This window comes from Stylophora pistillata, chromosome 7, assembly GCF_964205215.1.
Source record: "Stylophora pistillata chromosome 7, jaStyPist1.2, whole genome shotgun sequence".
Classification (NCBI taxonomy): domain Eukaryota; kingdom Metazoa; phylum Cnidaria; class Anthozoa; order Scleractinia; family Pocilloporidae; genus Stylophora; species Stylophora pistillata.
This window is the reverse complement of record NC_142525.1, coordinates 17,143,081-17,155,470: the sequence shown is the minus strand read 5'-3', so window position 1 is coordinate 17,155,470 and position 12,390 is coordinate 17,143,081. Positions and strand designations below refer to the sequence as shown.

The following is a 12,390-nucleotide window of genomic DNA, read 5'->3' as shown; positions in this document are numbered from 1 at the left end:
GTGTCAACGCTACAAGTGCAGCTTTCCGGATTCCTAGTGGGATCCGTTCCAAAAATTGTTGACAACCGTCGGACTATGAAATGTATGGAATGGTAGTCATTGAAAAGCAACTTTTAGTATCACTTGGGTAATGGCTATATTAAACAACCTTTTGAGGATGAATAAGATTAAAATTCCTACAAAGTGCAGAATTAAACTTGGTTTAGGAGAGTCAGGAGTGAAACTGTTTAAACTTACTTTAGTTGACTAGGGTGGATCACTGGGGTCTTTCTCTATGGCTTCAGTAAAGAAACAACACCCTCATGGGCTCAATTGATAAAAGCGCTGGTTATTAAGTTTAGAAATTATATCTGCAATACCTACGATTTCTGTTGTTTAGAAAGAAACTTTAGGAACACACATCATTAAACTGTTAAGTGCAGCCATGTAACTCCCAAAGGACACAACTTAAGAGTGTACCCTCGAATGACACCAAAAGTGTTGCAGCATTTTGAGTTAACTGTAACCAGTTTGGCAGGTTAGAAGAAAAGAGGGCCATTTTACTTTCTCTTGTTGTTGGAAGAACAATAAAGAAAGTTCACTCTTGTAAAAAAATACCGTATGCCTGTCTCCTGAAAAGGAGATTAATTAAAACCAACAGCTAACAGCACTTTTAATTTTCTGTAGTTACAAGAGAAATAGCTACAACTGCACACTTCAAATATATGAACATTACTGTGGAGTGGCTCGCAAGACATCGGTATTCTCCAGTCTGAGTTCTTCTGATCTTGGTTATGTTTTAAGTGCTTCTGTGCCTGACATCACCAGTCCCAACATTCTTACGAATCACAGTTGGACGGAAAGTACCTTCAATTACAATACTATTCTTGGTCAAATTTTTACCTCCTTCAAATTTTCCACCTGCAGGAATTGGATCTGGAAGGAAAAAGTAGAATGAAGTTGTTGTTATTGTTTTAAGAAGATTAAGTGATAGTGCATGTTTACATTCTAATGGTATGAAGGCACATGGAAAATTGCCACAGGAAACTCTAAAGGTATTAATACTTTTCCAAATCCGAAAGCTCTCAGTTCGTGCGATGTGTACATTTGTTCCTTTTGAATAACTGAATATGATGATCAATTTTCGTCGCTATCCTCAGAAACTTTGAACATCTATGACCCAAACAAACAGACCCAATACAAAAATCTCACATTCATAGAATATCTCCAAGTTGATAATTTAATGTAAGAAGAAACCACTTATCATGGATGCAGGAGTAAGTATGCCATTTAGAAAACATACTACTCCTACTCTGTTGGAAGTAGCTGAAGTAGAAATTAGGAACAAGAAAAAGAACTTGACTTACAACACGACTTGTGATTTTTTAACAATTGCCCACCACATATATGTTAAAACAGGACGCGTATATCGGAAGTTATCAATTACACTTGCCTTCAACTGTCAGTGGAACAGTTTCTGTGCTTTCCGTAACTCCTTTAACAGATTAATTTGCCCCGCATCTGAACTCTGAGGGACCATGAGTTGTCACTGTTTTGGAACAAAACTCCTGAATTCCTCGTGTTTTTATCTGTGGTACCATTTATATTCAGCAAGTGAGCATGTAATGGTGGGTTGGTTCTAGCGGTACATTTGAAGTTTACGACGCCTCTTGCACAGATTTTGTTGCCTGTTTAAGTTGTGCTTTATGTTAACATGGTCAGGGGGATCGGTAGAGAGATAATGAGAGATAATGGAAGTCACCAGTAGTTGCACTTGTAAAATGTACCTACTCCACTTATGATGACCACTGACACCGTTCAATACATAACCACCTGGATTGATTTCTTTCAGGACCGACACTAAAGATAAGTAGAACTTGGTTTGCTGTTTTTTTTTTTTTTCGTATCCTCAAAGTGTTTGCCGCACCAAGTGTATGCTAGCTTTAGGCCGGCAGTAGAGCTACCATGATAAGCCGTAAGGTATGAATTTCCAAGCAAGGGTGACCTTGAAAAAGACTGTCATCCGTAAAAGCGGCTGAAAGTTTGGAAACCTTTGGCTAACAGGTGGTTAGTTCCGCTCGGTCAGAGTTGTGTAAAGTAAAGGTCAAATTGAAAAACTGTTGGTAGGTATGTTGAAGGAGAAACAGCTGGCTGAAACAGTGTGCCGTACAAATATACTCACAAGACAAACTGAGGAAATGCACAAACATTATGACTCATGTCTCAGAAAATGAGCATGTCAATGTACCAAAAGTAGGTCAACTCAGGTTCTATCATTTATTAGACTTTCCATTTTCTTTCCGAGATAAGAACATCGTTTATTTCAATATAACCATGCATAGCTTTGTTCAATATCTAATTTTAAAATTAACTAGACAACTTTACAAATTAATTCGTAACAGCTACTACATAAAACAAGAACTTCCAAATTCAAACGAAAACTAAGTAGTACAGATTCAAAAAGCACACAGCAATCTTTACAAACTGTTTGTCACAAGAAATATATAAGTTAAAAGACAGGAGAAGATGAAGAAAACTTAATGATTAAATTTGTAAATGATCCGAATACCAATGAGCACTAGTAAATAGCAGTTTATTGCATACATTACAATGCAATGTGATAAATTTGTGCATCAGAAAAAGTACAAGTCAACCTACAATTAAGGTCACTGTCAACATAATCTGGTCAAAATTTTCAAAAGTTTGCTCTTTAGTCCGAGAAAGCAGTTAGGACTTATTCCGGACGGAAAAAAGAAAAGTCTTAAAAAAAAAAAAAAAAATGCGAGAAACGGCTTAAAAAATATTTTTGGGGAACCTGTACCGAAGAGCCAAAGGTATAATAACCGGAAAGGCCTCCAGCAGAGTGTTGACGTTTTCCACGGGCTTTCGTCGGGATCTCGATTTCAGGGTTCGTACCCTTTTTTGGACTAAAAATTCAAGGACTTTTCAAGGACATATTTTTTATTTTTCAAGGACTCCACCAACTGCAAAATAAAAGAATGTTCACCTTATCATAGTAGCGATTGTGCCGAGCTTAAGTCGAGCTAAAAGTCTATGCCTTTTTTAGTTCGTCCACAACATTCGCAATTTTGCACTCAAGGTCTTTGCGAGCTATCTCCTTTTCTTTTGCAGTTCTCCTCAAACTATTTGACTTTGTAATCCACACAAGTTTCCCAGTGTCCTCTGCTTTCTGTGCAAACTCGTCTGCCGATTTAACAAGATTGTCAACATCACTGTCTAAACGCCTTCTTTTCTTTTTAAGTTCGTCAAGTTCATCGACTAGCTCCTTTCGCTTCAGTTCTACACCCTCAGAGGTTTTCTTCCTCTTTTGTTCATCAAGATATGATAAATACTTCTGCCTAGCTCCTGCAGCTGACAAAAGAAGTGGTTTGTTGATTGAAACAGCAAGGACACCTCCCACAGATTGTACATGGTCTTGTACCAGCCTTTGAGCAATGAAGGAGCGCTCTTGGAGGTTCTCGACTTCCAGTTGCTTATTGACTGAGAATCCTCTTTCGACACTGGCCTGGCCATGTGATAATATCAGTAGCTCTGAGACTACTTTCCACAATGATTGGTAGGATCGCTTCTGTCCCATGTGAAGATACAGAAAGGAATCAAGTCTATCATTGTTAGGATCATAGTCTTTGAACTCCGACGGAGAAGAGGGGACTTCCATAATGAATTGTCTAAATAGTTCCAAAAGGGAATCACATTCACCTTCCGGGACTTTCTTGGCATTTTCAAGGGTAGTCAAAACTCTCTTGAATTTTGTGATGGAAACATCATGGTCACTCATCATGTTTCTTGGATCTAAGCAATTTATATTCCTTACAAGGGAATACTGAATTGGTGCTTTGGCAATCAGTTTGCAAACTACTTTCATAAGGAACTCCTTGCATTCCATCTGAAACTGAAGCACTCTTTTCTCTGAAACTGTGGACTTTGCAATCGACTCCTTGATCTTCTTGTCAGCTGTAAACCCCAGGTCAATCTTGGAATGAGAGGCATGAATGCTGGAGTCAGCAGGGTCAAGTTTTGTAAGCTTCAATGGGGTTTTGGCTTCACTGATAACAGTGGTCTTAATAAATCTTCTCATTAATCCCCCAAGCATGCTGTACAGGTCTGTAGCCAGGAAAGGAAGCATAGGCTTGTCGGTTTGATAGAGTGTCAAAAACGGTGTCACTTGCTTGGCTACTGATAGGAAGAAAGCGACTTTTGCAGTCGTAAAGGGATCTGCAACAAACTCTTGTACAGTTTCAAAGGATTTATTCTGTGGCTGTGGAACTTTTCCTGCCCTTGCACTCTGAACATACTTGACAACACTGTCCCACATACTCTGTGTACGTTCTGCAACCAAGTCATTCTCCAACCACATATGTTTGCAGAACTTCAAAGCAAACAGTGAGTTTCCTGTTACTTTGGTGTAGTCCTCTCTCCTTGCCGGACTGTCCTGAAAAAGCCAGTGAAGGCTAGAGAACAACCTGTCTAACTGCCATCCTGATGCCACAGCACCATCCTTGAATGCTCCATGAAGAATGTGTAAACCACAGCTGCCAATGTTCAGCATGTGACTATTATGCTCCCTTTTTGCCTCATCAGTCAGCATACTGTAAAATTTCCAATTAACGTTGGGTCCATCCATTGACAACTAGTATGAGAGAAAACATTCCTTGTAATATTGAAAGGGAAACAGATTATTTAATTTAGTACTTGCATTACGTCCCAGAGTTCGTGTCATTGTCCACCTAGACACGAAGTGAACTAGTCATGGATGCATTGGAATTGTGAAGATTTGCAATGAAAGAGTGTTGATTTATTTAGACCTTAAAGGGCAGAAAACCAAGTAAGGTGTTTCATTTCTATTTAATACAATTTTATCGCTTTTTGGAACATTGGCTAGATTGTGAACGCACAATTTATATTACATGCAATAAATTAGATTAAGTAATCTTGCATCTTTCGCCCTTCTACAGCAAAATAATAACAGACATTGAAAGATTTTCATGTTAAAAAAAATTTAACGCAACTTCTTGTAATTATCGTTCGCCGGCGAACGATGAAATTAAATGCCAGTCATGAAAACAATATAATTGATTCCAATTTGATCACACCTTTTTAATAATGGCAAGACATAGGTCTTTCAAAAGAGTGGCAATATGACAAAGAATAATTGAAATTAGGTAATTGTGTGAAGACTAAGTTTGTGCTATTGCCTATTTCGAAATGTCGATAATTGAGGGTAAGAAATAATACAACTTCAAAGAAGCATATCTTGCAAACAATTTCATGGATTACCCAAACATAACGAGAGTTGCATCCTACCTGATAAACTTTTTTGAGAGGAATTCCTTCTATGCCTGAACGAAAATGAGAAAGCATGTCCTCTGCTGTTCCATGCCCCATAAACACTGAGGTATAATAGCGACTTTCAACTTCGTGTTTGTCATGATTCCATGAACGAATGTGAATATCCATTTGCTTTGACTGGCACACGCTATTCAGGCTCTCGTCAAACATAAGTACATAAGCTTCTTCTTTTTTCACAACGTCCTTCAAAAGTTGTTTGAAGTGTGGAGCGAGCCCAAAACAGATCAAGTATGCACATTTCTTTTCTCCGCATGTAAACTGACTCGCGATCCGACTGTCAGGAAACATCGCTTGAAACAATTTGCTCGTACCTTCGCATGATTTATAGGAGTAATGAGACATTATCACCTTCAATGCCCACAAAATTTCTGCTTTCAAAGTCTCATCACGAGTGACAATTCTTTCCATCACCGATGAACCAGATGAACTCGTAGTACTAGACTTTGTGGGGTTGAGCGTGTTGTGTTCGCCACTTTCAGACGAAGCGGATTTTGAAACTTCTTTGGCATCGTCACTTGTAGTTGCTGGTTGTTGAGAAGAAACGCCAAAAACATCTGGAACGCTTGCTAATGACCTTTTCTGGGATGTCAGTGTTTGATGTTTTTTTCCTTTCAAGTGACTTGTGAGCGCTGACTCTCCCATGCTCGAAATGTCAACATCCTTCATACACACGATGCATCGTGCCTTGTGCTTGTCACCCTTGACTTCTCGAAGCCAATCTTTATACAGTGATTTCTGAAGCCACAAGTTGCTGAAAACACACTTGCCCATTGTTTTAAATCTCTCACTCGTGAAACAAAACGCAAACAATCAACACTAACCCAGACAAGGAAAGCACTCAAAGCACATGGCTTTTCTCAGAAAGAGGGAATAGTACAAAACATTTGATTGGCCCTTGACATTCGAGACATTCAACCAATCAGAGTGATTAATAGAACCAAGAACAGGACAAATGGATATGGGCGATTGATCGACATGCGGAGTGGCGTTACGATCGTTTGTTATTTGTATCTTACTATTATGTGTTGCTACGTTTGTGCCAGTTGCATATATTTTCAGATAAGGCACTCTAGAATCTAAGTTGGATTAAATTAGCTACAAATTTCAAGGACTTTCCAGCACTGACTACAATTATCAAGGACTTTCAAGGCCTTGAATTTTTATTTTGAGATTCAAGGACTTTCAAGGACTTTCAAGGCGCGTGCGAACCCTGCGATTTGCACATTTAGTTTACAATGCGTTAGGTACTGAACAACAACAGCGAAGTTCTAGCACAGTTCGCAAAACGCTGAGAAATAGGAGTCTTCATCAAACTGCCGGAAAGAGAAAGTCTTGAGAGAGCCCGAGCTGAAGATATCGAAGTTGAGGTTTTTTTTTTTCTAGCTTTCTTTGCTAATCGCCCACTTTCCCTTTTTTTTCCTCGATCACTCTTTGGATTTCGTTTAATCCGTTGTTTATTCGATTCTCCCGGGAGCCAGGGGTTTCAAAGGGTTTGATGCTGTGTTTCATTGGTCGACGGCAAGACCGCATTGACACGTGCTTAAATGAGGCGCGAAAACAGTGAATTTCTATGGAGGCTAAAAACTCAAGGTTTGTTTTACGCGAGTTACCTCTACTTGAGCAAATTAACGAGGTTTGCAGAATTGTTGCATTTTCATAAAAATTGGCTAGAACTTTCTTTAGAGATTACACGGTTAGTTTCGAAACGCGTAGTTCGTGTATTTTTCATTTATGTTTTGTTCTAGTTCATTCTTATCATTTTTACGTGTAAAAATGTGGCTTTCACGAAATTTGAAATATTTCTCTCATGATGTCCCGGAGCGTGACAAAAACCGAAATATTTTCTATTGCCTAACTTCATTATAGATTTTTTCAGTAACCATACAGAAATATGGAAAAAGCCCCTCACACTTTGTTAGCCTATTAGCTGCCAAGCGGTACGGAGAGGTTGCTTAGAGGTCGGCGGTAACGCAGAGGTAGTAATATTCAGTAAAACAAACAGCGCCAGTTTTGTGTTCAAAGGCTCGCGCGCCCCTACTAGAACAAAAACTGAGAAAAATTTTCTTAGTTTCATAATTAGTATGTCATAAAGCTTTACAGTGCTATATAGTGTTCTATGGTTTTTGTTAAAAGTAACGCACGTAGGACGATTTTTTGTTGACAGTAACCTGAAACTCTAGGTAAAAAAACACCCAAATCAAGGTAAAACAACAAACACTCCAAGCATTTAGCTTAAACTAACAAGACAGAATGATACTTCAAACTGAGGAGGTGTTGAAGGACATCATGAGTAGTAATCAACAAGAAAAGAAATACCCCCGACTGCACATCTTCTCAATCTTTAGATTTTAACACGGACAGTGTATGAAGAAAAGAATTGTGATGACTTGAAGTTTTGCGATTATTTGTCCTGTATATGGCTTCTCGAGCTAAACTTTACAAAATATTTAATACTATGCATAAGTATCATTGACTTACATTGCACATCAATGTACACCATTGCTGAAGTATTCTCACATGTGTTGCTTGCAATGCACTGGTATTCTCCAGCCTTATCTCTGCTGATGTTCAGGAAGGTCAGTAGACTTGTGTTACTGACAACATCGTTAACCTTAGTCCACCAGACGGTTGGATTAGGAATCCCAGTGGCATTACAGTACACTTTAATATCGCTACCTTCTACACCAGATTTTTTACTGGCCTGCCTTAAAGATGGAGGGACTGCAATAAAAAGGGGAAAACACGGTTAGTTTCGAAACGCGTAGTTCGTGTATTTTTAATTTATGTTTTGTTCTAGTTCATTTTTATCAATCAGTTTATCCTTCGTTAGTTAGTGATTATGACTTGATGAGTTCGTTGTTTCAATCAGTTTCATTGAAGCACATTTATTAGATATTGGATTTCATTTTTCATCGCTATACACTCAACTCTCTCTCTAAGGCGGACCCCTCGGTACCAGATTTACTGTCCGCCTTAGAGAGAGTTCACGTAAACTGATACCCGAACATCAAAACTGAAACCAGGGCTTTATTACTTTAATTCAAGTATACAATGTAGCCATGACGGGTTGGCTGTGTCTCTTTTATATATTCCTTACGGAATCCAACACAGATCATACACACTTTGAACATTTGTGAATCAACCTTAACAAAACTTGTGTCCCTTTTTATTTGACATTACGTGGAGTCGGGGTTCATAACCCCCATTCACGAGAAGATTACAACTGCAGTTGAGCTAAACCAAGACGCAAAAAAGCGAAGGAAGAATACAAGTGACTCCACTGATTCCAGTAAACGGCAGCGCAAATGAGTTGTTGTATATGTAAATGACGGGAAAAGTGACTTTAATATTGTATTAAGACATACAGTGTTGTAATATTAAAACCACTGTTATCAGATTGCGCTATATTTTCGAAATTTTGGACCTGTCATAAAATTTCCAAAACATCCGGTGTCCGCTTTGAGAGGATTTTTTATCCAACATGTTGGAGAAAAGTGTCCGCTGTCCGCCTTAGAGAGAGTTCAGTTACAGAGAAACAAGTGAAATTCGGCAGGGAATAAATTTTCTGTCCGCCTGAAAGAGGTGTCCGTTTAGAGAGAGTTGACTGTAAGTTCGATTGCTGCGATCGCTATCAACTCATCATCTGCTATCAACGAATTATCTAGTATCGTTAGGAGCTAGACATCGACGATACTTCCCTTTTCGCCTGTACTACTGGTTTATTTCTCGCATTCAGTTCCCTCTCTAATCGCATCATTGTTGCACAGGTTAGCGTTAGATTTTCCGGGTTATTTAAATTCAGCCACAACCTTTAATCATAACCAGGCAACTTCAATCACAACTTCGTCCTCTCCCTCCGTATTAATTCAACGTGATTTTACAGATGAATAAAGACTGATAGTTTCGAAAGAAACTGTTTGGGGCTGCGTCGGTGGGAGTAACGAAATAACTTGGATATATCAACAAAGTTGAAGTGGTAAATTGGCCACCGTAACGATTACAAAAGCTGACGTTTCGAGCGTTAGCCCTTCGTCGGAGCGAATAGAGGAATTGTGGGTTGTGTGTGGTTTTAAAGGCAGAGAATGGAGCTACGTTATTGGTGCAAACATGGCAACGAGAAAAATTCTTTTTTTTCTCGTTGCCATGTTCCCACCAATAACGTAGCTCCAGTCTCTGCCTTTAAAAGCACACCAAACCCACAATTCCTCTAGTCGCTCCGACGAAGGGCTAACGCTCGAAACGTCAGCTTTTGTAATCGTTACGGTGGCCAATTTACCACTTCAACTTTGTTGATATATCCAAGTGATTTTACAGAGATTTCTTTATAGCCTACTTGCCGGCGGTAGTTGATATACGCGAGACTCAACGCGGTGACTATATTCGGTCGCCATATTGGACGGGCGGAAGACCTGGGACGAGTGACAAAGCGTAAGGGAGGAGGGAGGGGGGAGGGGAAGGGGAGGGGAGGAGGGGGAGGAGGGGGAGGAGGGGGAGAAAGGCCCTCTCACAACCACCACATATCCTAAGCTGCCTTGATCTCAATTCACACAATAAATAGAGGGAAATTGATTTTTCGAGATTCGTCAGTTATTTTCATTTTCGCTCGGTGTTCTTGGACAATTCCTCATTAAGACCCCATTATGACCGCCTAACCGTTATCCGTTCAGTTTCTGAAAAAAGAAGTCCACAATCCTTATGCTACACAGGTAAACAAGAAAAGCCGGGAATGTGCAACAATGATGACTTCTGTATTTTAATATCAGTTAGGAATTTCTTGAATAGTACATGTACATGACCTACCCAACTTTCTAATTATAATTTGAAGGGTCAGAGTGATGTTCACGTCTAACTACTAAAACCAAAAACTGACGTATGACTGTGAATGAGAGATCAGAAATATTATGGGGTTTATAGGACATGTGAGTGAAATCAAACATAATGTTTGCCATTTGCCGTTACTGAAATCGTCAGTCTACCCGCTAATAACTTAACCGACGGCTCCGTATACCAATCAGACGTTAAGAAAAAAGAACACAAAGGAAAAATACTAAAACAGAGATATTACTTTTCCCATTTGTTACGATTAGTAGTAGAGAAGAGCAAATTTCTCATAAAACGATATGCTGAGTATACAAGCCTATCGTACTCGGTAATAGCTGCTTCCTTACTTTATCTCACCTCTAACAGTAAATGTCAAATTCTTGCTTTCCTCGATCCCAGGGAAAGAGGTATTGACTTTGCATCTGTATGTAAAATTTCCACTTTTGTCAAGTCTTCTCATCCAGATTCCTGTATTGTTTGGACCTTGAATGACTACATCATTCTCGTACAGTAAGTACGTATGTACTGGTGGGTTAGCATCAGCTGTGCATGTGAGATTTAGAAAAACTCCTGCACAGACCTCTTTGCTTGATGGATTTGAAATTAACACCACATTCTCAGGTTTGTCTGTGAAAAGGCAACAAAGAGACCATGATCATCTAGAGTAATGTGGTCTAACTATATAATCTTAAAGAATTTATATGTGTAATTAATAGCAGAATATCCACCGAAGATGGCTCTTTGTGCGTAAAAACACCGGTTTTCTAATAGTGACAACATCAAAACAAATAGCTACATACAATTTTAAAACAGAACATCCTCAAAAGTTACATCCCCTCGGCTAACAATTAACCAATGTGGGAAAAAGATGAAAACTAAGGTAAATGTCAGTTAACAAAGTTGATAACACTAGGTTTTTTCAGCCATTAGACCTAAGAATTCACGAGGACGAGTAAGAGTAGAGTAAGCATTTATGAAAAATCAACTTGAATTTGAATGATATTTCCAAGAGTTTCTGATGTGCATGCCATTAAAAGCAAGAGAAATAATAATAACAGTCTAAGGTAAGAATTTTGACATAGCAATAGTACCCAAATCCTTTTTCCAAATATTTAATCTATGCTGATTGGGAAAGATTATGTAACAAATTCCAACTTCACTTTTTCCCCATTTTTTTCTAAGGTGACTAAGAATTCAATTAGCTTTACTTTAGGAGATTAAAAAATATGTGGAAACTGCAATTTGTGAAAACTCCTGCTTTGACGCCTTGGTAGCTGAGTAAATGTTTAGCCCTTCGCAGTCTAAGGAGAGATGTTTTCAGGTTTGTTGTTTTGTTTTATTCTTCTGTTATTTTTTGCAGTTTAAGGGAACAGCCATGGCTAAAAGTCCTGCAGTAATCTGTATTGTCTACAGCTCCTAAATTATAGCCCTGGTAAAATAATACATAATACCATGCCAAACTATTATAAGAGCTTACATTGCACGTCCACGTAAACCGCTGTTGATGCATTTCCACATGTGTTGTTTGCAGTACATCTGTAGTCTCCCGCCTCATTTCTTCTGATGTTTTCTATCATCAGTGAACTGTTATCACTGACAACATTTTCACCCTTAGTCCATTTTACAGTTGGATTAGGGCTTCCAGTGGCATTACAGTACATTTCAACAGTGTCACCTTCTGTTATGGGTTCAATTTTCATCTGCTTGACAGATGGTGGGACTGGATTAAAAAATAAAATGGCGCAGCAAATTAAAACTAAAAAAATGATCTGTAGTGTTTTGTTAAGAAAAAACATTATCGCAGAATTGAGTGCCATTCTATATGTTTAAGAATAAGATATACATGTATGTTACCTTTTCAATATGACGTCATATGAACTAAAGCAGGTTAATTTTTGGAGCGTTTTACGAGCTGTCAATTAATCATATATTTAAAATAATGTTTTCATTTTTTGGCCACATTTATAAATGGATGTAAGACTACTCTTCGAACATGAGGTCATATGAAAGTAAATTCTACATCACTGGTGCTTAATTACTTTACGATTATAGCCTGATTTTCACTATTGCTTAAATAGTGCTCAGTTACTGCGACGATCGTGCACAAATACGTTTATAGTCACTGTGATAGCGTGCATACTGACCCAGTAAATGAGACTTTTATACAACTGATCAGATAACTAATACAAAAGACATCACTTTTCCAATCGAAAAACACTA

General features: G+C 38.5%; 2 protein-coding genes across 5 annotated transcripts in view; both read right to left on the bottom strand.

Moving 5' to 3' along the window:
• Window positions 1-12,390, bottom strand: part of LOC111343803 (hemicentin-1) — an 85,689-nt gene that overhangs the window by 32,491 nt on the left and 40,808 nt on the right. For all 4 annotated transcript variants that reach the window (XR_015989571.1, XM_088727614.1, XM_088727615.1 and 1 more), the window contains exons 10-12: window positions 11,648-11,890; window positions 10,528-10,797; window positions 7,828-8,070 (exon numbers count right to left, since the gene is read on the bottom strand). Coding sequence is in view for 3 of the 4 variants with exons in the window: in XM_088727614.1 (XP_088583740.1) it covers window positions 7,828-8,070; window positions 10,528-10,797; window positions 11,648-11,890 (756 nt within the window). In the remaining variant the exon portion in view is untranslated. The remainder of the gene's footprint in view (window positions 1-7,827; window positions 8,071-10,527; window positions 10,798-11,647; window positions 11,891-12,390) is intronic.
• LOC148726906 (uncharacterized) lies at window positions 2,920-5,894 on the bottom strand. The gene is made up of 2 exons (XM_088727781.1): window positions 5,305-5,894; window positions 2,920-4,630 (listed from the first exon to the last, which is right to left on the bottom strand). The coding sequence occupies exons 1-2, from the start codon at window positions 5,755-5,757 to the stop codon at window positions 3,032-3,034; spliced, it is 2,052 nt and encodes a 683-aa protein (XP_088583907.1). The 5' UTR covers window positions 5,758-5,894; the 3' UTR covers window positions 2,920-3,031.